This window comes from Erigeron canadensis, chromosome 6 (assembly GCF_010389155.1).
Source record: "Erigeron canadensis isolate Cc75 chromosome 6, C_canadensis_v1, whole genome shotgun sequence".
NCBI lineage: Eukaryota > Viridiplantae > Streptophyta > Magnoliopsida > Asterales > Asteraceae > Erigeron > Erigeron canadensis.
Genome location: NC_057766.1, coordinates 21,007,053 through 21,033,117, shown reverse-complemented (window position 1 = coordinate 21,033,117; position 26,065 = coordinate 21,007,053). Strand labels below are relative to the sequence as shown.

The 26,065-nt window shown below is 33.1% G+C and overlaps 4 protein-coding genes and 1 long non-coding RNA gene across 5 annotated transcripts; 2 read left to right on the top strand and 3 right to left on the bottom strand.

Annotated features, from left to right (window-relative positions):
- Nucleotides 1–1,445: 1,445 nt before the first annotated feature.
- Nucleotides 1,446–3,287, bottom strand: LOC122602849. Its single transcript, XR_006324408.1, has 3 exons — nucleotides 3,251–3,287; nucleotides 1,614–1,710; nucleotides 1,446–1,502 (listed from the first exon to the last, which is right to left on the bottom strand). It is a non-coding gene; the product is annotated as an uncharacterized LOC122602849 (long non-coding RNA).
- A 3,499-nt stretch (nucleotides 3,288–6,786) lies between these two features.
- On the top strand, nucleotides 6,787–9,853 carry LOC122605941 (putative HVA22-like protein g). The gene is made up of 7 exons (XM_043778907.1): nucleotides 6,787–6,875; nucleotides 7,002–7,091; nucleotides 7,228–7,326; nucleotides 8,458–8,514; nucleotides 8,614–8,677; nucleotides 8,771–8,980; nucleotides 9,150–9,853. The coding sequence occupies exons 2-7, from the start codon at nucleotides 7,060–7,062 to the stop codon at nucleotides 9,360–9,362; spliced, it is 675 nt and encodes a 224-aa protein (XP_043634842.1). The 5' UTR covers nucleotides 6,787–6,875; nucleotides 7,002–7,059; the 3' UTR covers nucleotides 9,363–9,853.
- A 2,013-nt stretch (nucleotides 9,854–11,866) lies between these two features.
- LOC122603899 (cell wall integrity and stress response component 4-like) lies at nucleotides 11,867–12,917 on the bottom strand. Its single transcript, XM_043776744.1, has one exon. The coding sequence runs from the start codon at nucleotides 12,850–12,852 to the stop codon at nucleotides 12,379–12,381; it is 474 nt and encodes a 157-aa protein (XP_043632679.1). The 5' UTR covers nucleotides 12,853–12,917; the 3' UTR covers nucleotides 11,867–12,378.
- Nucleotides 12,918–14,925: 2,008 nt separating this feature from the next.
- Nucleotides 14,926–16,480, top strand: LOC122604453. Its single transcript, XM_043777346.1, has 3 exons — nucleotides 14,926–15,415; nucleotides 15,793–15,867; nucleotides 15,996–16,480. The coding sequence occupies exons 1-3, from the start codon at nucleotides 14,926–14,928 to the stop codon at nucleotides 16,478–16,480; spliced, it is 1,050 nt and encodes a 349-aa protein (XP_043633281.1).
- A 5,277-nt stretch (nucleotides 16,481–21,757) lies between these two features.
- On the bottom strand, nucleotides 21,758–25,328 carry LOC122605420 (transcription factor E2FA-like). Its single transcript, XM_043778371.1, has 12 exons — nucleotides 24,975–25,328; nucleotides 23,792–24,041; nucleotides 23,619–23,704; nucleotides 23,458–23,546; nucleotides 23,257–23,364; nucleotides 23,118–23,168; nucleotides 22,982–23,030; nucleotides 22,825–22,890; nucleotides 22,665–22,741; nucleotides 22,349–22,577; nucleotides 22,189–22,258; nucleotides 21,758–22,096 (listed from the first exon to the last, which is right to left on the bottom strand). Exons 1-12 carry the CDS (start codon nucleotides 25,179–25,181, stop codon nucleotides 21,978–21,980), a joined length of 1,401 nt encoding a protein of 466 aa, XP_043634306.1. The 5' UTR covers nucleotides 25,182–25,328; the 3' UTR covers nucleotides 21,758–21,977.
- Nucleotides 25,329–26,065: the final 737 nt, after the last annotated feature.

Here is a 26,065-nt window from a genome sequence, read left to right as displayed (position 1 = left end):
ATATACGTAGGATTGATGAGAACTCCTTCCTTGTTACATGAACAAAAAATCCACATTTTGTTGTCCCTTAAAGCATCAATAATGTTGACTGCATCCATGTAGAGATCGGTCAACTTAACTTCTTGAGAACAGTTCACACATTCCATTGAATACCATAACTGGTCGGTTGGAATAAAACCGATTGTTGCAACACCAACCACTTTATCAAACTGTCAAAATGAAAATGTTTATACATTAGAATGTTAAAAAGCTAGTTATAAATTCGAAAGAAAGTTATGTTAAAAAGTAATCTAATCAAAAAAGAAAAATTCATAAACAATGAATACTTACATGTTCGTCCATCAGGATCATCTCAATACTACCTATGTTATTAACATCTCCATATAGAGGTTGCTTCCATAGCCGCAAATTCTAACCGTTATCGTACATGGCTTATTATTTGGATGCAAATTTCTAATTGAAACATGGTTTAGTGAAACCATGCTAAAATTGATCTGTTATGTGTTTACGTATTAAAATGCCTTAAAACTGAATGGAAGTGGCCTTATATAGACATAGACATGCAAGGAAGTAACTGCCACAAGCAATACACGAACGGTTACATATTCAAATTTTTGAAAATTTGAACTTCTTGAAAGCATAACTAATATGTTTTCGAAAATTTGAACTTCTTATAAAAGTAACTAATCCGTAGACCTTCCAAGGAGCAATATTGTAATGATTTTTGGGCTTTCTTGCATTTTTAAGTATGCCACATAGGCAATAACTAACAAATTTTGAAGTGAGATTTATATAATGTAGGGATAATATTAGGAATGAGTGTAAATTTATGGTTAATTTCTTACTCAATATTTATATCGTACGTATTAAAAAAAATTGAAATTAATAACCGAAAAATAAAAAATACCTCACTTAAATTCTCATATTCTGACACTGTTATGTATCGACAATGTTTGAAAAAAGTCATTGGTGACGCGTAAATATGTAGATTCAGAATTTCTGTTTTGGTTATATCACATGAAGTTATTTCTGTAGTTGCTTGATATCTACATGTATTTATAAGTTAAGAGCTTTAATGCATAATTCATTCATGATATAAGAATTATCTTTTTTTTTTGACACTTTCATATAATTTTAGGTCCCATGTATAATACCTCTTCACATATAAACAAATTTCATCAACTTTATCGTCCATTAGCAATCTTGTACCATATGCAACATCGGATATAATTATATTACCTACATACAATAGATTTACACGTGTACTTAAAACTATAAAAAAACATTTAAGTTATAGTTACAAAATTATACATTTCGAATTTAGTAAAAATAATCTAAATATAATTAAAACTAATAGTTGTAATCTAAATACATTACCTCCACAATTTCGAGCTCTCACGAATTGTAATATCATAACCAATATAGATAATTCATAACATTGAACAGCCCGCATAAATATATCCACATAATGATTATGTAAAATACATTCAATCTTCTTTCCACTAAAATAGTTAAAATATAAAGATATTAGTGAATACATAATAGTATGAAATCTAAATGATTAACTGATTATTATTAAGTATATATCGATGAATTTAATTGCATATACTAACCTCTTGTCTTGCAACACCAAACTCAGTCTCTTTAATTTTTTTTCATGCCATTTAAAACACAAAGTATCTCCAACATCTACAACTCTTCCAATTACATCTGGTTATACGTAACGTTTATAATAATATATAATTTATGATCCTATCTTGCATATATAAAATCAAAATATAGAAATAACTCACCACATAACTTTGAGTCCATATAATCCATCTCAGTTAGCTCTTGAAAATCAGAAAAGGAAAATCCATATGATCGACCATCAAACTTATCTTCTAACATAATGGATGTCATTTCATTCATTTGTATTCGTAAGTTTGAAACAAATATTTGAACTACAAAAAAAGTTAATGGGTCCTCACTACGTAAAAATACTTGAACTGCAAAAAAAGCTTTCAAGAAGACAAAGTGTTTTTAAGTTAGTAATGGGATAATGTATTTACAGTTTTTGTTTGAAGTGGGCGGTATTTTTCAAAATTTAAAAGTTCATTTTTGAAACTGTATTTATATGTACAGTTATACGTGTTTGAATATGCTAGATTTTAGGTACCTAATGGGATAATGTATTTACAGTTTTTGTTGCTAATGTGTTATTAAATAACTGTAAATCTATTACGTATACCCATTACATATTAAAATTTTTTAATATGCTAAATTTTAGGTCCATAAAAAGTGGGATAAATTTTATATATTACAGCCCAATACATATACCCATTACATCTAGTAAATTTACTCACAAATTCTTGCTGTAAATCTATTACGTATCAAAGCCCAATAAATTAAAATTTACTGATTACAACATTGTTTACAAAATAAACAGCTATAACATAAGAACATACCTCATCACTTGAATCAACTTTTACAAATTTAGAAATAAATTTGTAGTTGTCTGATACATCCAAAACTTCATAATATATTTAGTACCCACTTTTTATGGACCTAAAATTTAGCATATTTTAAAAAATTAACTGTACATACCTACAGTTTTTTAACTTCCCATTTGAATTTAAAAATAGTCGCCGTTTTAACCGAATGCCAAATAGATTCTTATATATACATAACAATTCATATAGCTAAGCATAAACTTCATACCACTGTGTATTCCACTCTTGACTAAACAATATTTTTCATCCATACATTCGTTCAACATGAATTCTTCTTTCAAGTTACTTAATGAACTTCATCCAGATCGTGATGATTTAAGTATCAAAGTAAGAATAGTCCGTAAATGGACCAGTAATTGATTTCTCACAAACAGTCTTCTTTGGTCCATTAAAAGCATTAGATGATCAAACTGCTTACTCTTTTTACTCTGTTTACTTTGGTCTATTAAAAGCATTATATGAACTTCATCCGCCACTGTTTACTCTATTTTAAAAACATAAACCATTAAAAGCATAAGTCGAACGGATTACATGATCAAAACTACATACTTAAAAACAAATTTAAGTTGACTAATCTGGAAATAACATGAAAACACATAAAACAAAGTAACTAAATTTATTAAATTAGAAAACAGTCTTTTCTATTTTTAAAAATAAATATTAACCAATATGATATGCTTCATATATATACAGTGTAGAAAACAATATATAAAGTAATCTAATCAAAAAAGAAAAATTCACAAACAATGAATACTTACATGTTCGTCCATCAGAATCATCTCAATGCTACCTATGTTATTAACATCTCCATATAGAGGTTGCTTTCATAGCCGCAAAATTCTAACCGTTATCATACATGGCTTATTATTTGGACGCAAATTTCTAATTGAAACATGGTTTAGTGAAGCCATGCTAAAATTGATATGTTATGTGTTTACATTTTGAAATGCGTTTAAACTGAATGGAAGTGGCTTTATATAGACATAGACATGCAAGGAAGTAACCGCCACAAGTAATACACGAACGGTTACATATTCAAATTTTCGAAAATTTGAACTTGTATAAAGCATAACTAATCCGTTTTTAAAAATTTGAACTTCTTATAAAATAACTAATCCGGAGACCTTCAAAGGAGCAATATTTAGATGATTTTTGGGCTTTCTTGCATTTTTAAGCATGCCACATAGGCAATAACTAACAAATTTTGAAGTAAGATTTATATAATGTAGGGATAATGTCAATTGGGCATCGTAACAATTAAAATCCATGGTTGCGCACTTGGGCTTATGACAAAGTTTGGCCCATTTGATCTGCAGTATTTATGCTAAGTTTTTGCTCAATTATAATACAAAATAAGGGTTTTGTTAATGACAGCCTTTAGGAATATTAATAAAAAATTAATTGAATGCATTAAAATTTGTAATTTGCTGACAGATATTTCAAGGGGCGATTTTCAATATTTAATGTACAAGTTTTTAAGTATGTAATAAGCTATAATCTTGTTAATTGTAAATCAATATCGAGATATTTTCATAAGTTGTTATTTTATTATGGTTGTTATGTTATGATTCATTTGACAGTATTCCTTTGCGATACTTATGTAATTAACGTCATCTCTACCACTCTATGGTTACATTTTAATAAATCTCTTTAAATGAGATATAAAGCATTTTTGGGCTATATTAAAAACGTTAATATCAAATTTAATATGATGGCACATATAATAAACCTAGTTATATATCAAAATGATGTCTAAATTTTGTCCAAATTATCTCTTTTATATATAAAAATATTAAATTAATATATAACCATTTTACATACATTGTCTTTTAATATAAACTAAAATCAATTAGTTTCCTTTTTATTTTCATAATAAAATGTTATGATGTTCGATCTATAAAAAACTTACAATACACAGCCTAAAAGCATTCAGGGCCGGCCCTGCATACGGGCGGGCAGGGCGACGGACCGGAGCAATACTTTTAGGTTAGGCATACAATTTATAGTCCATACTTTATTAGAGTATGTTCATTTAATTATATTTTTAAGCTAAGTAATGTGAAATCTTATTGAAATTGGTTGGATATGTAAAAAGAAAAAAAAAAGAAGCGACCATGGCTCTGTATGTAAATGGACATGGCGGAACATAAATATTAGATACAGTTTAGAGTTATGGCTTCGTGGGAAAGAAGATAAATAGTAATCATTTATAGTACAATAGGTTTTTTATGAAAAGTTTTTGATCACACGTTAATATGAATTTTTGAATAAGTCCTTTGTTTACCTATAGACTTCTAAAATTACCCCTTTTTGAGTTTATTGAATTACCCCTGTTATTATTTGAGTAGTAAATAATGAATTTGATTTAAATATACTTACATTATTATTAAATTACTCCAAATTATAGTTAAATAATGATTTTATTTATAACTAAAATATTACATTTGACAATAAATATACGTATAATGAATTACTCAGATATATGGTTAAAAAATTATCTCTTTTTATAGGTAAAAGAATTGTTGAACTTGGAAGTAACTTTGTATTTTATAGTAATAACGTATAAATATATTAACACTAAAAATAAATTTAAGTATTAAAAATTTTTTGTTAAATTTATTAAGCTAATAAGACATTATTGACTAGTTAATTGTTATGACAAACGATAAAAAACATCATTCAGAATAATTTATATATTTAATAACTTTTACTAGTATGTAGATTTGAATCACGACTAATAATAATCATAGAATAGTATCAGAGTATTAGATATCTTCGAACATAGCTTCCAAATCTATAGAAGACTTTTAATTTCTAAATCAATGTAATGGATTAAACATTTTTAGTTTAGATTGACAAATGTTAAACTATGATAAGATCATAGATAATCTATTTTAAAATCATTAAAGAAATTTAGTGGTTTACATATCGCTTCTCTATAAAGAATACATCACATGATTTATGTCAATTTGCTAAAGTTGGTAAAGTTTATTTATATAATGAGAAATCGACTCGTATAGCTTAACTTTCAAACCTTTATTTACAGTGTGTTTTTTAAAAAATTTTATATGCGCAATTTTAAACCGTCTCGACCTGAGCATTAAAAACCTCGGGACCGGTCTGAAAAGCAATTGCCAAGTCAAGCATGATACAAGATACAAATCAATATGTGCATCAATTAAGTTAGAATAACTTCCATAGCGTGTTCAAAGACTTGTTTTACTATTTTATATCTTATTACAATTACAATTACAATTGTAATAATTCCAACTGATTCTTCTATTTGACGTTGACCTTCATGAGGTTTTTTTTTATTTTGAGGCATCGTTTTCATAACTACTCTTCAAACAAGGAAACTACCACCCTACCTAATCCATTCACACATCATTAAAATAAAAGTTCTAGAGCTACAGAAATATCCACTATATCATTTTTTAGAATTGCGAGACATTAGTTAACGTGCATTCAATAAAGTCTGATTTTTTTTAAAATAAAAAAATATATATAATTTATAATTTAGCTTTTTATATATATATATATATTAAGAATTAACTTGATTTAATGACTATTGGTTATTAAATCACATAGATATAGATATAGATAATAAGTAAAGCAATATAATTAAAGGCGCATAGTATGCATAAAATAAAACGTGAAAAACTAACATTCCTTTTGGATAATGTAAAGTTTGTTATTTACGTGCATAAGTATATACCTTCTCATGAAAACTTTAAGAAAAGATAAATGGATGACATAAGAGGTAATATCTTCGCTTTCCGAAAAAGAATACAATAATAAAATAAAACAAGATGGTAATTGAGATTTGAGCATATACTTCTTATCTGTTGGAGGAAGTCACCTATAGGATCAACAAATAAAAAAAGAAACATATTCAATATCGTAGCCTCGTAGGTGGTGAGATTTTCCATTTAATTCAACTAATTAAGTTAATTTATTATAGATCAAAGAAACAAATTGTTAAGAAACGAGATTCATAAAGTTTACATAAAAAAAAACACTTAATAACAAGTTGGTTACTTGTTGACATCAACTTATAAAAAAACCAATAAAAAAATATTGCAAATTAATTACTAAAAAAGAAGTTCATGAAGAAAGCCGTCGGAGGCAAGTAAACTCTTGTTTCCAAACATCTTCTTCTTCTTATGTTCTTTCTCTTGTACGTTTTACCAATTCAAAATCCAACCGCCATAAGACCATATCAATTATATAACATAACATAACTTATATATATAAATATATATAGTCATCATAGTCATACATAGAACACAATATCAAAAATTATTCTTTTTGTCTCAAGACTCACAATTCCATTCATTTCTAAAACCTCTCACAAAGATCCTATATCTTGTTTTTTCTCCTAAGGTAGTCTTTTCTTGTCCCTTTTCTATACATCTATATCTGTATATATCAATATATTTAAAGATTTTAAAATTTGATGATCATTATTAAACTTAGTTCTTTCTCTTCTTTTGTTTTTGGTTTCAATAGTGAATTTGGTATCTATACATATATATTCTTTTGGTGGCAAGTTAAAGAAAGTTAGAAGATGTTGGGAGAATTGATCACAAGTAGTCTTTTGTAAGTTTATCTTTTCTCTCTTTTTGGTTTCTGATTTTTGGAATAGAGATGTTTGGTTACAAGTTATAAAAGAAATTGGATTTAAAACAATTTCATATACTTTTGATTTTAATATGATGTTTGATTATGGTTGCAGCTTAGTTCTTGGATATGCATATCCGGCTCTCGAGTGTTTTAAAACTATAGAGAAGCAAAATGTTGGAAATGCTGAATTACGATTTTGGTGTCAATATTGGTGAGTTCTTTCTCTTCTGAATGTGAGGTTATGTTATCCTATTTAAGTATAACAAACATTAATGATTTTTGTGATGTAACATGTGGATACATAATTGTTTGGTCCCAAGAACTTGAGTGCTATAAAGTTAATTTTACCAATCCATTTGTTGGATTTATTGGAGGTGATATTATGGTTCGATAGAATGGATGTCGAGTTTAGACTAAACATGCTGTATACAAATCATTTTGCTATGGACAACACCATGTGTAGCGGATTTTGTTGGATAGTCGTTTAGGTAGAAACGTAACTCTAGTATTAGGATATGGATAGCCATTTATACTGAATTACATGATGAAATGTGCAATATCAGGATGCCCGTTGTAGTCATGAATCGTCGGGTCAGTATTATGTCAAATAGTTAATATTAGTAACCCTGAGGCTAAATCTATCTTCAAGAACTAAAATTCCAAGGTTGATTTATATTTTATAACTCGAAGTTGTTGATTGCTTTGGATTGTAAAACACTAGCTTTATAAAAGGGGATGGCCTTTCGTGAAGAATTCACATTGTGAGAATTAGGCCCACTTGAGGCATGGGTTTAGAGAATAAAATTGATGCAAGAATGTTGAAATGTTCACTTTTGTCATAGGGATTTTTGAGAATAGAAAGTTGACAATGCACATAAATACGGATTATGTTGATGGTTATACACTTATACTAACTTGGAAGACTGTATAACAGAACATTTGGTTTTAAGATTTAGCTTGGTATAAGCCACTTTTGTAAGTTTATAACATAGGTGAGTTGGTCTTGGGAACAAATTCTAGTCGTTGAACGTATTAAATGCATATCAGAGTAAGCTGATTCGGGTTGCAGAAAGAATTTTGTACAATAATTATAACAATAAATATATGTAAAAAGGATTCAGAAGGTTGTATAGAGTTTGGTCTACTTTGAACCCGTTTGACCCACTCTCCTTTTAGCTTTAGTTTACTCATTTCCATTTGCACCATTTGAGATCCAAATCAACCCAAATTGACCCATTCATATATAAATGATGAGTGGCATTTTCATGAATTTACTTATGTACAACTATAATTGTAACACATGCTGATATAATGGTTCTGTACTTCTGTTTTTTATTTGCAGGGTGATTATTGCAATACTTACGGTGTTTGAAAGAGTTGGTGATATATTCATTTCATGGTACTTATACATACATCGTAGCATTGAACTCTTTTGGAAAAAAAATGCGACATTTTTTGTGATTGTTCTAGGCTGAAAGTTGGATTTATTTTTTTATAGGGTGCCAATGTATGGAGAGTTGAAACTGGCACTCATTATCTACTTATGGTATCCCAAAACTATGGTATTCTAAACTCAACCAAAGCTTTCCTTTACTACGACTATGTGTTTTTAGTGCAAGAAGCTGTTATGAACACAAAGTTATGGATGATTGCAGGGTACTGGGTTTGTATATGACACAATGCTGAGGCCTTTTATAGTAAGACATGAAACTGATATTGAAAGCAGTTTAAAGAGATTTAGAGACAAAGCATGGGACGTGGCGATTTATTATTGGCAGAATTCAACGGAATTAGGCCAAACAAAATTCTTTGACATCCTTCAGTATATTATTTCTAAGCCCTCAAACTCAAAACCAACATCTCAGGTATCAAATATTGAGCTATATTTAAAGATTTTTTTTGTTTCAAGTCATGATTCTAGCCAACATCTATGTTAGCTAGTGCTGTTCATTGAAAAATAAAAAATAAAAAATAATGTTAGCCTGCATAATATATCTGTTTCTGATATAATGTACTCAAATGAATATCACACAGGGGTTACAAAACAATCAAAGCTCCGGTGATGGACGTCCTCCACCTCCTCCAATGACTCCATCTTTCTTCGGATCACAACAGGAAAATGAAAGATGGGCACCAACTGCACCTCCAGTGCCAACCACCGATCACCACCACCACCATCATCAAGGCTCTAGCTCGGCTCCTAAAGAACCGGTTTGGCTAAGATTTAGACGGTCTAGAGGACTTTAGCTCTCAAATACAAGATTGTAAATAAAAACCACCATCAATATTTGTATTCCCATTTTTTTATTTATTCAATTGTTTGATGTATTCGGATTTATTAATAACTAAATACTACAAGAGGGCAAGAAGCAGGAGATACTATAGCTATACGCATATTCAGACTTTTACAAATGTAGCAAAATCAATGATGAACAGAAGTTATGTATCTTGAAGGGATTACAGGTTGTAAAGATTTGTGGAACAACAATTTCTATTTTCAGCACAATCAACTTATACATGCTTTGTAATTTGAGATTTTTATAAAGTTGATGGCAGTGAATAGCATTACAGCTTATTATATTAGAAAGTCAGAGAGTGCAGCTAAGGGTGTGATTACTAGAACTTGAGTGCTAAAATTAAGCCCCTTTTGTATGATTACTAGATATCACATCATGGTTTTATAGAGAGGAAGACTGTCTACAGCTCACCTCCCTCATACCCCGCTCAGGGATTGGGTACGGTTGTTGTTGTTGTTGTTTTGTATCTAGATATCACATTATGGTTTTATAGAGAGGAAGAGACAACTTTAAAATACATGTGGAGCTTATCTCTAATTTATGTATCAAATTAATCACTGTATTTGATCATTCGGTAAACTGTATGTGCAGATGATATTGTTGGATCAAGGAAAAAACTTAATTCTAATATTAGATTAATTATGAATACTAACTCAACTTATTAGAATATATGGATACCATTTAGGCCAATTTGCGCGCATGATGAATTGAGCTTGTGGGGTGCCTTTATTGAAATGAAGCCTGCAGTCACTATCATGTCGAATGATGGACAGTATTCCAAGTGGTTTTATTATACTGATCAATATGCTATGCTATATGCTGAAAGTTGTTGAATTGCCTTAAATTTCATAACTTTAACTTTATAAATTAAAAGAGGTGGCTTTTAAGGATGCGAAAAATTGGCCCACTCGGGTCATCCTTTAGGGAGTCACCTTGATGTAACAACTGTTGAAATGTGCATTTCAGTTGCAGGGATCTTCAAAAAGAAATAATTTTGAAACGGGTGGGCAGGAACGGGTTTTAAGTTCACAGTTTAGTGAAAAGCATATGTGGCAAGACGGGTGGGTTGGAACAGGTTTTGGGTAAACGAATCATGTAAATGGGTTGTTTTGACAAGTAACAATTTTTGTATATCTCTCAAATGTATGCTATGAATATATAATGTGTTTTTTAAAACTTAAAACCTTTTTTTTTTTTACAATAATAGTCTAAATCATTGAGTACAGACATTTAGAGAGTTTGAAAATAGACTTTAGTCTCCAGAATTCTTTAAGTAGTCACGTACGACACAGAAATAATTCAGCAAATGTTTATTAATCAATATGTCGATTCAGTCAACTTTGTACCAAAGGTTTGTCCAATTATCTTTTATTTTTATTTTTTTGTGAAAGGCGTGCAGGAGTAAACTAAAATGGAACTAAACTTAAGCCGACCCGAAAAGAGGGTGTATTTCATATTTTTAAATGAATTATATTACGATAAAGAGCTAATTATTAGGCTAATAGTTTATTAAACTACTGCTGGTCAACCATGGAAATAAGGGATGTAAACAAGCCGAGTCAAGCCGATACAGTGCCAGGCTCGAGCTCGACTCGACTCAAGAACTCGAAGCTCGAAACTCGACTCAAGCTCACTCAAGTTTTTATTTCCAAGCTCGAACTTGAGCTCGATCGAGTAAACGACACTATCGAGCTCGCTCGATAAGACTCGCGAGCCTCACGAACTCATTATTTTGATACTCGAGCTCGACTCGAAAACATATTCGAGTAGCTCGAGCTCAACTCGAAAACATATTCGAGTAGCTCGAGCTCGACTCGACTCAAAGCGAGTCAATTTCGAATAATTTACGAGTCGATTTCCGATAGCTCGCGAGCTGTATCGTCTCGTTTACACCCCTAATGGAAATGTATACCTTGATTTTAATATAGAGAGATGTAACCAACTCCATTTAGGTGGGTTGCCAGGGGTATCTTCTAAATCCACTATGTGAGCCCTGGAGGTGAGTTTTTTCCAAGGTCTCGGGTTCGAGTTTTGGGTTTCTCATCTCAAAGTATTTTCTACGAGAAGGGGATTGGAGCTCCAGCGATTTGTTGGTTAAAATTGTCTCCAATACGTCTAAATCGAAACTAACTTTATAAAAAAAATATATATAGAAAGAGATGTAATTACTTTTAAAATATATGCTTAAATTTTGATACCTACACATGATTTATATTTTTTGGATATTTTTTAATTTTAACCTTTGATCATTAATCACATTTATTTTATAATCTTTTTAAATCTTCCAAGATTTGGGAATAATATACCAAGGGATTCATTGACCCGCAAATGTAGTAATTTATTAAACCACATCTAATCATCCCAATTGATCACAACCCACTAGCCCTATTGGACCAATTTGCATTGAAACATCTACAGAACACAATCATGGTTCATAAAGTCACCACAACAAGATCATCGTCAATTCCATTTCTGACTTTACTCAAAATTAAAGGATGTGATCAAATGATTCTTACACATGAGTTGCGAAATACTGAAACTTCGACCACCACCAACATCACCATCGTGGCTCTAATTAACCAGGCTCTTGAAAGAACCGGGTTAGATAACATTTAGATCGTCTAGAGGACTTTAATTACTTCATTCGAAGTATCCCATCTTTAGCTAGCTAGTACAAGATATTCAAAGAAACAACATAAATATCTGCATTTCAATCTTTTTATTTATTCATTTGATGTATCTATTTTCTACAAATTTGAGAAGAAACTAAAACAATCCCATTCTTGGGATTTTTACAACTTACTGTATTAATTGGGAAATAATATGCTGCTAGAGCAACATGGTTAGTTGCTCAGTGCACGAATCATATTCCCATATTCATATCTTAAAAACCGTGCACATACCAACCATGTTGCTCTCTGCAGCATATCTCATTTCACCTTTAACAAATCATAACCTTTTAATTGTCATAACCTCGTCGGGCTAACATTGACTTGAATAGACCTTAGAAAGCAATCACACACATGTGTTACAAACCGTAGCAAAACACCCGAGAAACGAATCCATACACGGTGAAAGATAGTAGACCCGCCCGAGTCGGGTGAGGTGGACATGGGTTGAAGGTATGCCCATGCAGCTTGTTTCACAAGCCTATTTCGGATAGAAATTTCATAACCAGAATGAACCGCAAATGATGGGGGTGTCGGGGACATAATTGCGCTTGTCGTCGATGGAAGAATGTCCCGAAGAGAGGTATAAGAAGCCGGTTTGAAAGAAACAAGCTCAAAATCTGTTGAAGAAGATGATGATGTGGTTGTGGTTGTAGGAGTACTAGAAGTGGTGGAACAAGGGTCAAGTGTTAAAGGGGATGGTGTTACGATGGAATTCCGTCGTTGGATGGTGGAGATAGGTGTGGTGGTGGCATCTTCGGCGGTGTTCATGGCCGGAGCTAGCACAAGGGAGAAAAGAGAAGGAAGGAGGATGTATATATGTGATATATTGTCTTATACTTGTATATATTATTATTATAGAAACAAAATGGTGGCCAAATTGGTTTTTGTGATGTGTAAAGTTTATTAAACTAAAATTAAAAGAAAAGGTAGTTAGTGTAAATCCAAATCAATTATTGGCTGTTTATTGCACTCTGAAGTTTCTTTTTTCATCATATATATAGTATGTCCTCCATGGGAATCAAAATGTTCCTTTTATGAATTAGTCTTTAAGATTATACATATGAGTTGGTGATCGATTGTATATACTCATATTAGCTTGCATTATATGATATTAAAGGGGTGCCCGTGCAATGCGGCGGTGACAGCAGTGTGGTGGTGGTGCCGGCGTCGAGTAGTGTAGATTATTGATGTAAATATAACTGATATAAAGGTTGATAGTATAAGTATATTAAAAGATAAAAGATATATGTTATAAATATGTAAGGGTGGTAATATGGAAAGTCTGAATTTTTAAGATATTCCGAAATTAGAAATCCAAAATGCTTTATAGGTAGTTTTAGATATAACATTTATCTTTTCATATAGTACTACGTTTTGATCTATTGCGAAGATTTTGTTCTTGTTAAAAGCCTTCTTTTTTGTAGTTAAATTGGTAACACGGCATGTCGTAATACTTTTAGAAAATTTCTGACAAAAGATACGTGAGGTCATTGATTTATACTAGTAACGAATATAAGTTTTGTTACATAAGAGATATTTCGACTAGCTAGACATAACTAAATAGCAATACTATTAAAATTTGCTAATAAAACTTGCCTTGTTTTAAGATGATATCTCCATCATACTAGCATAGTTTATGTAAGGGTAATAATCAATCTATCTAAATTATTAGCCTAAAAATCATCCTAATTAATAAGATTGTGATATGTGAAAAATCAGGAGGTGGTATTAAGAAAGAGAATTAGTGGATTTCATGTGTTAACAAGTGGATATATTGTGTTTGTCATATTATTTATTGAATATAGTACATAATAATACAAGAAATTGTTTTAACCAGTCAGTATAGACGTTTAAGTGGGACCAATGTGGGGAAATAATATTGTGGTGGAAAGTGGAAAGACGTTAGAGAAAATAATACGTGACAAGCGATTGAAATGTTATAAACAAGCATGTGCTTTTCACTATTGGAATCTAATTGGATGGTGGTAGATGAGTAGATGACTAGTCTATTCCCAATTTTTAGAGTAAATTAAATAATATCAATCTTTTTAAAATGGTATATGTTCTAATTTATAAATGGTACTAGTTAGTGGGATCTCACATATGATGTGTTATTATGTTTTTAGTTTAATAATATTAAAACTCCATGATCTTAGGGATATCGTATTTCACTATTTTGTAAATAAACTACTCCATATCTTATATTAGAATTAACAAAGGCGTTAATGACGTGTGATTTCCAATTACTTAAAAAGTCAAACGTACAACATCAACTTGTTCCAAAGCCATTTAATGTCATGACATATACATGCTTTGTCAATTAAAGGATTTGTACAAATTAGGATGCTTCATCATCATTCTTTAAAAGGAGTTAAGCTTAATTTTCTAGTAAACTTTTCACTCTGTACAAAGTTTTCAGTAAATCGATCATTAATACTATAATTATAATTATAAGGAAAATCCAAAAACCAGGAGAAACGCGAGAAACGCTAGAAGTGTTTATGGACCATCAGACTGGTAGGAGCAAGGCGTGCGTCCCCCCAAAAGTGCTCAAGAACGCCGTGAAGACACTGTGTACACCGCTCCGGACGGCGTTCTTGGCAAAAAAAAACCCCACCCCGTCCGCGAAGAAACGCTCCAATTTTGTATGTGGAAGGGAGCCAACGGCTCTATTTTCGAACGTTACTTTGACCAGGTATTTTTTTTTTCTTCTTTTTTCCCCCCTAATTTCTCTATATATATACACACACTATATCTCCTTTATAATTTATAAAATTCACACACAACATACAACATATACACTAAAATTCACACAACCATATTATCATCTCCAACACTAAAATGTCGTCTTCATCATCGTCGACCTCTTTTGATTCGTTCGGTTCCGAGGATTACGATGATGTCGTTGAAAGTGCCGTTGTTGGCGCCGTTACTTTGGCCATGAGGGTCGCGCAAGAGGAGGAGGAAGAGGAAGAAGAAGAGAGGTCGCGTTTTACTAGAAGGGTGGTTCTTGTACATCGTCGCGCAGAGGCACAAGAAAACTTGATGCGAGACTACTTCGTTGATCAACCAACTTACACCACGAGACAATTTAGACGACGGTTTAGAATGCATAAGGGTTTGTTTTTAAAGATTGTTGGCGACATGGAACGGGAGTATAGATATCTTCAACAAAGGGTGAACGTCGCGGGAAAGCTTGGTTTTACCGCACTTCAAAAGTGTACAGCCGCAATTCGACAACTAGCGTACGGCGTGACGAGTGATTTGCTTGACGAGTATTTGCAAATGACGGAGAGGACCTCACGGGAGGTGCTTGGCCATTTTTGTAGTGGTACATTTTATATATGTTATATATTATTAGTTTATGTTTTATATATATGTTATATTTATTAGTTTACGTTTTATATATATGTTATATTTATTAGTTTACGTTTTATATATGTAGGCGTAATTCAATTGTATGGTCGTACATACCTACGTAGACCAACATGGATTGATCTTCAACATATATATATGATGTGCATGAAAGAGTTTATGGTTTTCCCGGTATGATTGGTAGTATTGACTGTATGCATTGGCCATGGGAGATGTGTCCCACGGCATGAAGAGGCACCCACACACGGGGTGACATAGGTAGACCTTCGTTGATTCTTCAAGCGGTTGCATCGTATGATCTATGGATTTGGAATGTTTTCTTTGGGCCACAAGGGTCTTATAATGACATCAACGTATTCCAGTCATCTCCTGTGCTTGAAGATCTTGTATCCGGTTTGGCGCCCTCAGGTATATGTTTCTTTAGTAATATGTTTATTTAATAATAAGTTTAATTTATATAGTTATTTACCAATAAGTTTTATTTGTAGCTTCATTTTTTGCAAATGGTAACTTCTATGAGAGAGAGTAATACCTAGGGGACGGGATATACCCCGAGTATGCTACATTCGTTAAGACTTTTACCGATCCAATTGACGAGAAGAGAAAGTTTTTTAAGAAAAAGCAAGAGTCGGCATGTAAGGGTATAGAAAGGGCTTTTGGTGTGTTGAAAAAAAGATGGAAGGTCCTTAATCATCCGGCTCAGTATTGGGACAAGGAACTCATGCAAGACGTGATTTATGCTTGTATCATCTTGCATAACATGATATTTGAGGACGAGGACAAGGCCAAATGTCAAGACTACAATCCGGATGAACCTTCTTTAGTACCGGGCTATTGGGAGCAAATGACTCCATTGAAACAACGAATTCAAAACCGTCATGTTATTAAAAGCCGAGAAACACACAATATGCTTACAGCGGACTTGGTTGATCATCTTTGGTCGACCCAAGCACATGACTTTGATGCCGATAACGAGGACCTCCCGGATCTCAACGAGTATGTTAGTTCGGACGATGAGTAGCTTGTTTCTCTTTTTTTTTTTTTATAAATAATGTTGTAATATGCTTTCGAACTTAAGTTATTATGTTTGTATTAATTAAGAACTTTATTTATGTTTTAATATGTTTTAAGTTATTTTTTATCAAAGTAGAAAAACAAAAAAAAACAAAAAATTGGTAAAAAAGTGAAAGTCAAACTACAAAAAAAATAAAATAATCAAGAACCCCTACAAAGGGAACCCCTTGCTCCAAGGGAACCCCTCCTTTTGGGTATCATCCTATGTGGCACAAAAAGTGCAAGGTATGGAGTTCTGGAGAACCCCTTGCTCCTACTAGTCTCAGAATTCACACAAACCATTCAACTGAAAGTCTCAAAGACAAGGGTTACTTTTATACATAGTTACATACTTTTATACATAGTTACATTATTTACATTCTATTGACCATCAGAACATTATTGTGCTATAGTGTATAACCTATAAGTTCGACTTTTTAAGTTTTAGGCCTCTCATATGTTTAAACAATTTTTATAAAGACAAGTAGGAAATTAAAAGATGAAGAATGATGAAAAAGAATGAAAGCTGATCAAGATAATAGGAGAAAAGGGTCAAGGTCTGAGTTGGATGGAAGGTGGATGATTTTGATGATAGATTGCTAGGCTATATAATCGGTATAGAACAAGAGTTCTTGCCAACGGATCAAATCTTAGATATTCTATACATCTTCAATGTTATGGAATTTTTCAAGTCCATGATATTGTCACGTCATGCTACATCAGCTTGTTATAAAGCATCGCTTTTTATAAAATTACATCTCTACTCTGATAAACTCGCGAAAGCTTATAGCCAAACCGATCACTTTACTTTTCTAAGTACTAAGGTTACATGGATGAGGCGTTAGCGCTCCTTGGGACGCCCAAAAAATGCACGTAACGTTGCCATAACGGCCACTACATTGCTCCCGGGGCGTTATGAGCCAAAAATTTTTCAGCCCCGTCCCATTTCTAACGTCCACTCCTCCTTTGATCACACACATTCCAACGGCTCTTTCACCTTCCCAATGGTCCTTTTCCATTTTTCTTAAATTTTTACCTATAAAATTTTGGGGATTATGAGAACATTCACTCAAAGGAGAAAGCTCACTCTCTTTCTTAAACTTTACATGTCATTATGCCATGAGTCTGGGGTCATGGGAACCCCTCGTTGCTTAGCAATTGGTTAAAATGAAATTAAGAATCGTATAGTTTGCTCTTCTTTTGGTACATGGGAATATCTGATGAACTTTTCCTCTATGAGACCGCCCCCATCGCCAACTTTATTTCTGTTCGGTTGAGTCACAGATTAATAAAAAATAATTAAACAAGTTCACACTATGCCGACTTGATCGGTCCATCAAACATTGTTTGGGGACTTTGATTGAGTACGTGGCAACTTACTAGTTTGCATGTTCAACACAAAATCCACTTGCATTCATTTGCCATTGGTTTTTTTCTTTATGATATATATAATAGCCTTTTCTATTACGATTAAATTAAATTATTTAATAAGAATTTTAATTAGTTTTGACTTAGAAAAATGTTAAATAAAATAGATTATCTTTTATTAAAAAAAGTTTGGTTGAGTTATTGATAGAGTTGTAAAATTTTGGTTTAGTTTGGTAAGATAAAGTTAAGAGAAAGAAATTAGTTTTTTAATAAATTGTGTCGTTGAGTTGAATTGTGAATGTGAAGTTCCATGAACTAAGCAAAACAATGTCCAATCAGCTAGTCTATAGCATAAACTCCATGTCATCATGGATATGTTTATATATGAACCATGGAAATGCTATTATCCCCTAAAAAGTAGGGAGTGGAGTGTCTGTCAGTCTGTGGCAGATGTTCAAATGATATGGAAAGCTGAAATGATATCTTCATGGCTAAGAAGAGATTGTGAAGCGGCCAAAGGTGTTAGTGACAAAATATTGAAGGTACGAAGGAATTCCACCGTCCCAGTATCTATGGTAGACCTAATAAAATCAAATCCAAAATTCATGACTTTAGTCTTGAACCATTCCTTACCACATCAAAACCCCTTTTTATAAGCATGAATAACTGCCTGTTCTCTCAAATTCTGCTAATATAAACGTCCTCATACTGCATTCGCCCACAACTTTGACAAACAAGTGAACAACCATTTCAAATGAAAATGACCATACGAACTCTTTACAAAATGTGGGTGTAACTAAATTGATACAACAGCAAAAGTACAAGAGTTAAATGTACCCTCTATGACAATTGCAATCCAAGTCCCATCCGATAAAGGAGTAAGGTTTACGTTTAGACTTGCGTGCCTATAGTCCTATTTTCCACCAACTGCTAACATACGACTGCCATTATTATTGAAACCTTATCCTTACCTCATTTCCACACACAAATCTACAAACAATAAAAAAAAACACCCTTCATATCCCAACTAAGCTTTTTTGGTATCTAGACCACACTTACTATTTGCAGCGATAGTCGCTGCAGTGCGGGCCCCCCTGTCTGTAATGACAAATCTGACAAAAAATAACGGGCCCCCTGTCAGTAATCGATGCAAATAGTTAGAAATGGACAAAAACACCACTATTTACAGCGATAACGATAATCGCTGCAAATAGTCTAATTTAATTACCAAAAAAATGGTCGAGATACCAAACGCCTGAAAAAATACAATGTTTCACAAATCTACTCCGTAGTCTCACGTGGGTTTCTTCTTTTTCAAATAGATGAACAATCACAATCTTTCAATCAAAAAAACACAATATCATACCATATGCCCATTCTTATTTTTTTGGTTTCATGGCATATAAATTTAATCATTTATAACCAAATGGTTATGTAATGTAGTGACCTATTCATGTGACTATGTAATGTATGCACTTATGTTTTCTTGGCTATACTATGTAAAATATGTACGGACTTTACATAGTATAGCCAAAAAAGATACATAGGTTCTTACATTGATTGACTCAAATAAAAAGAACCTTACATAGTATAGCCAAGAAAACATAGGTGCATACATTACATAGCCACCTGAATAGGTCACTACATTACATAACCATTTGGTCATAGGTGGTTACATTCGCATGCCATTATGGACATAATCACATAAACACGTACAACTTGACAGAGATAAATTTCCATCCTTCGATCTTTTAAACTTCCTCTCTCTAATAACTTTCCATTCTTCGATTGTTCAATTCTAGATCCAACCGCCTGATTCTGTTTCTCGCCGGGAAATGGGAAATGTGAATATCTTCACGCCGGCGAACAGAATGGCGACAAGAATTGCATCGGAAAGGCAAAGATGGTTTCAATTTCATAAACCCCAAGTCAAAAGAAGTTCATGGACCGGAACCTCCGGTTCCCGGCCAGATCGCCGGTTGTGGACTCGACCGACCAACCCTTTGCACATCCGGACCAACACAATCAACCGGACTGTCATATATGCCTGGTCTCGGCCCTACCGATCCAACCGGCTGGTCCGGTCCGGCCACGAAAACATTGGTTTAGACTAAGAGGAATAGCCCATTAGGGGAATGCCTTTCATCCAATATAAGCTTGTCATGTGTCCTCCAATCATTAGGAGGGGAATTCCCCATTCCGTTGGGGTGGAGAAATGTCATAGGGGCATTCCTTTCATTATAAAATATGGCATAGTGGGGAATTAAATAAAGGTTAAATGGTTCTTTTCCTTCTTGGAAGTGTCAATCGATCAAAGGCCTCACAGAAAACCAACCCATCTAACGTGTTCCAAATGAAACGGAGCTCGTTTTTTTAATGAGGTGAAACGCCCCCGGGACTGAGATTAGGCGTTCCGCACGAAAAAAATGGTGAAAACAGGCTACTCCTTTTAGTCATAATGGATATATAGGCAAGTTAAGCACAACATTACAACAAAATAAAGGCATACGGAGTAATTGACCTTAAATTACAACGGTTACATGAATTTTCTTGGATATTGTTTAATGGGTTTTGTTAGTGACAACCCTTAGGGTTGTCAGTAAAAACTAATTGGGTGCATTAAAATTTGTACCTTACTGTTAGAAAAATCAGGGGGCGGTTTTTAATATATAATATACAAGTTTTTAAGCATATAATAAGTTGTTAGTGACAGCCCTTAAGGCTATCATTATCATGTTCCTTGTTTAATTTAACAACAAATCAAAAATCAGGTGCAAAGGAGTATTTACATGTTTTGATGTTTCATCTTTTGTAAAGACCAATTGAATTTTACAATGTTTATCTGAGTTAAATTTTCAATTTAGTTCTTTAAACGTGTCAAATAGATCATGTTTGATGTTGGTATGGTGGGTTTCCTGTTTGTGGTTTGCAAGCATTTTAGTAGATAGTCAAGGCGTCAAGCTGTCCTTATCAGTGTACCAGTGAAACAACGTGTTCATCATGCTGTAATTTCTGTAGTCCTAATGATGTATTATGCCGTATTCATTGATTTATTACCAGGAGAAACGCAAGAAACGCTAGGACCTTTATGTAAATCAAATCTTGATTAAGCTAATCTTATTATTACATTCCAAATGGAAAAACATAACCCAAAAGACTAATTTGATAGGTGAGAGAGCCCAATTGGTATATACATCTCATATTGGTTTCCCATCGGTAAAACAAGTCATACCTTGCAATGGTTTTAACCAATAACACTTGTTACTTCAATAAATATTAGAATCGCTGGGAGTGTTATGTATAAAAAAGGCAAAATTTCTATCTTAAATAAACTAATCTTATTGAATACTTCTGTTATTTTTCTGAAATATTAACACAATAGCATAATTGTCAATTGCTATAATGCAGAGAGAGGGTTGATCAGAGCAGCCTCCATTGTCATGGCAGTGGTTTGGCGTATATTAAACAGGCTCCACTACAGAATCAGGTTCACGAAGGGATGCAATGACATGAATATGAGATAATCGTTAAAAATTGTCGACAATCCTAAAATCATAGTCTGAATTTTAAGTAATAAGTATATATACACATCAGGTCTTCATCACTCTCTTTTTTCGGTCAGCTTAAAATCATGAGCCGTATCTGTTGTTCGCAGCCATTTTGAAGCAAATTATATCATTGTATTCTTAATGTTTTAATACTCTTTTCAATAGCTGATTGAATGTAAACATGAAATACGTGAACATGCAACAGCTGATGATAAGTAAATATAGCATATGAAAGCAAAACCCCCTTTCATTCAGGTCATCCATTTGGAATAACCTTAATCATAAAGCAGTACATTTAATACAAAACATGCCCCCCCCCCCAACCAAATAACTATTTAACCAATAATTATGTATCAAACACCAGTTTAGTTGTACTGTACAACAATCTCGTCCCATACCTGGATGATTGCTTTTGAGTCTTGCTAACAATAGGATCATCCATATGTCACAATCCCAAATGTTGAACTCGATAAATGATAAAATCAGTAGTTCACGTAGCGGCTGAGTTCTTTGTGCTTCTTCTTGACATCGGCTTGTCAGAGACCACTGTCACCTATGAGTAGCATGGAGTGATGCAGAGGGCGCATCAGATGGTGGGGTGCTTGGGTTCGGTGTGCTAACATCAGCTAAACCAAATTCCTCACTAAGTAAATCAACCCCATCCCATACTGCAAGTATGGAAAGTTATACTACATTAGTATTTATAACCCATAAATCTAACATGTAATAGAAAACAAATTAGCATGAAAATAAACCATACTATCTGTGTTCCACATATCCGTGAGGGGAACTTCTCGGTCTGACAGAAGCCAATAGTCATCTGCGTTATTCTGCAACAATGAAATTACTATTGATTATAACACTTCAAGAAAGTGCCGGATAAATCTTTTTATTTGAGCATTTGATTTAGTAATACTTACATCAGTATCAGAAGGAACTATCTTCATTATTCTCCCAGGCGAATCTTGTCGTACATTATGCTCAGAGTTCATATTATGAACATGTTGTGGGTAAGCTTCAACCTCCATGACAGTGTTTGCAACAGTGGTCGTCTGAGTTGCTGGATAATCACTGGAGCCAGAACTTGAAACGATCGGATTGTGTGCATGTTCTACTCCATCCATATCTTCAAACTTCTCTTCAAATTGACTAAAAATGCACCAATTGAAAACAATCATGAGCTCAAGTTGACCACAAAATAATTAAAGTTTAAACCAAAGCATAAACTAACTGTACCTAACAAGATATACATCAATAGGACCCATCGTGCTTCGAAGGATTATGCGGTATCTCCTTTGTTGATAGTCAACAGCCTGATATATCATGATAACAAGGTCCATTATATATGAAATTCATCAAACTTGAATGAAAATTGAACTCTTATTTCCGAGCTCACCTCATCAGGATCTGGAACTTCAAGGGTTGTCCCATGCGGAGCCTTTATTGCTATTAGAGTTTCATTCTGTAATTTGTAAGTGAATGTGTTAACTTATGTAGCTACTAGAAATCAACATTCAGCAATATATTGCTGCTTATTAAAGCTGACACTTCACCTGAAAGCATGGTAGGCTTTTTATGTCATCTTCAGTCACAAAAAGCCATCTAAAATAATAGTATAGTAGTAAGTATTTTTGTACCACAAATAACAGGATTCAGCCACATCACTGATGAGAGAAAGAAAGTAATTACTTTTGGCTGTGATCATCTTCGCTAAAATTCCTCATTTTTTCCTGCATTTCTCTGCAATAGTCTCAAAATCAGCAAAAAAAATAGATAGTTTTGCAAGAAAGTGATATTTGAAAGTCTGGTAATGTAATAGATCAAGTACCTGATGCTTTCATCCAATCTTTTCTCTTCCATAGAAAGTCTTTGAACCTCAGCCTGTAACAGAGTGGCATCATCCTCCAACTCTTCAGGTTTAGAAGCATCAGGGCCTCTAACAGTTTAACCAATATAAATTATATAAACTGCATATGGCATAATAAGTTATCAAATTTAAAACATGCAGAAAGAAATAAAAAAACCTTACTTCCAACGGATTCGGTTCTTTAGCTTCTTTTCAATAAGACCAATGCCTTCAAGAACATTCGTTATATCATATATTCGCCTCTTCTGCACCTGTATGACTATATCCTTTTAGAAAAAATTGCGACTAAGCACACCCAATATAAATCATCGAGAAAAAGTTACCTCCAAGGTATCAGCAGCATTATTCAAATCAAGAATACCATCTTCAGCATGTGTAATAAGGTTGATAAATTTTCTTGTTAAAAGAGCTACATATATTGAAATTCACCATTAACAATATAAATTCAAATATTATATATGTTTAGGAACTGTGAAATGTAGTATTTAAAACTTACCAAGAGAGTTATCAAACCGACAGCTCCCAACAGGAGTAAGTGGAGAAGGTGAACCTGCATTGAATAGAGGCGATTGAGGAACTGATTTGTTATTCATTGTAGCTTTTGACCGACCATTTCCACGTCCACCTTTTCCAGATACAGGAGTTTGAACGGAACTGTTGACTGTACTAGCATGACCAGGACTAGACAAGGACAACTCAGTTGATGTAAATTCATTGTAGCTCATCCCAATCTTTCTCTTCATTGGCTGTAAAATATCAAAAGTCACATGGAACTTGTTGTAACATCTATCTGAAGTCATCAAACCAGGGTATGTAGCTAATAAATTACATAATTGTTCAAGTTCCAACGACGACATTGTACATTTTAGCAATAAAATCTGAAATATGACTCTTTTTTAATCATTTGTAACCCAAACATCAATCTGAAAATGATCCTACAACTGAAAATTCTATGCTGTCTAATGTCTATGCCCTGCAACCTACATCTTCATTAAACCAATCCAATTCAGCTTATAAAGAATGTTTTTCCCGATATCTTTACTATATTTCACCTCGTATCTAAAAGAAAGTAAACGAGATGTCTAGACCCACTGTGCAGTTCCACTAAGTTTAGAGAAATGGACTCACGACAACATGACCAAATATGGTAAACCTTAAAGCTAATGTCACAGCACAGCAATGTACTTACATTTGAGGCCAGTTGTCCCAACCTAATTAAGTAATCTAGTGGACACACAACGGGTATAGCAAGTAAAACAATACATCTATTACGAGCTACGCTCGTGATTCCACTTGTTTTATAAATTGGACTAGTTTGGTAATCCGGTGAGACTCCGTCACTAAAAAAATAACACATCAGCAAAAACGCGGTCACAACATAATCAAATTGACAGATTAGCCGATTCGAATAACAATATAACATCATATACACACACATATATAACTATAACTATATATACACACACACATATGTATATGTATCCTTCACGACGTGGTTGTATGCGTGATTACGCATAAACGATTAAACGGCTACAAATACATACAAGACCTAGAACTTAATTGCTAAACCTATATATATATATATATACATATACATATATATAGTTATATAAGAAATATAAAGCAAGAATTAGGTCATAAACTGATAATAAAAGTAACAAAAATATATAGAAAGCTACCGGAGATCTAACGACGAGCAGTTCTGGTTGCTGATCGGCCGTCCGCTTGCCGTCATTTCCAGCCGAAAACCGATGATAATCATCGGAAGGTATAAACGTTGGTTTCGTAGGATATAATGATAAATTACGTTTCATCAGATGTGGAATCGGTCCTCCGACAGCCGCAGGCGGCGGCGATGGCGCTACTTGACGGTTAGCTTCTGTCATTTCTTTCTGTGAAATTAAAAGTTTTTTTTATAAAATATTTATAATTTATTAATAAATAGAGGTGAATTTATAGTTGAATTGAATTAGGGTTTTAAAGGGGGATTTTAGAGAGAGAATTTAGAGAGAGAAAGTGGGGGGAAACCAGGGAAGGGGGAAAGGAAGGGAGGGAATTTTTGTGTTCGGACAGATGTGTTGGAGGGAAGAATGTATTTTGGTAGGTGGATCATGGTCCTTGTAGTTTATAACTTTTACATATCAGTCCTTGTAGTTTTTTTGTTTGACTCGGTGAACTATAATAAGACCTAGGATACAACGTCTGTTAATATTTTATTGGTACAAATTTATGTTGATGATATTATTTTTAGTTTCAGCGAATGTATGTACAAAGGTTTTCTAAAATTCATATCATCTGAGTATGAATTAAGTTTGATAGGTAAATTAACATTTAACAAAATCAAGATTGAATTTTCATCAATCAAAAACAATATTTTAAAGATTTATTAAAAAAAATATCAACTTGATCTAATTCCATAAAAAAAAAATACATCTATTTTTGCACCACTAAATTTGAATTCTGATCCAAAAGGAAAACCAGTGAACAACATTATCTATAGAGGCATTGTGGACTCACTAATGTATTTAACTGTCAATAGACTGCAACATGCCTTTGTGCTAGATTTCAGTCTAATCCAAAACAATCACATATTTTGCTATTAAGCATATTTTTCGATAGTTGAAAGGGTGCCCTGGCCTTTGTATTTGGTTTCCGAAAGGCTCAGGACTAGATCTAACGAGTTATTTTATTCATATTCAAATCATGCAGGTTGTAAAATAGTACGAAAATCCACAACTTGAGGTTTTCATTTCCTTGGTCAAAACTTGTA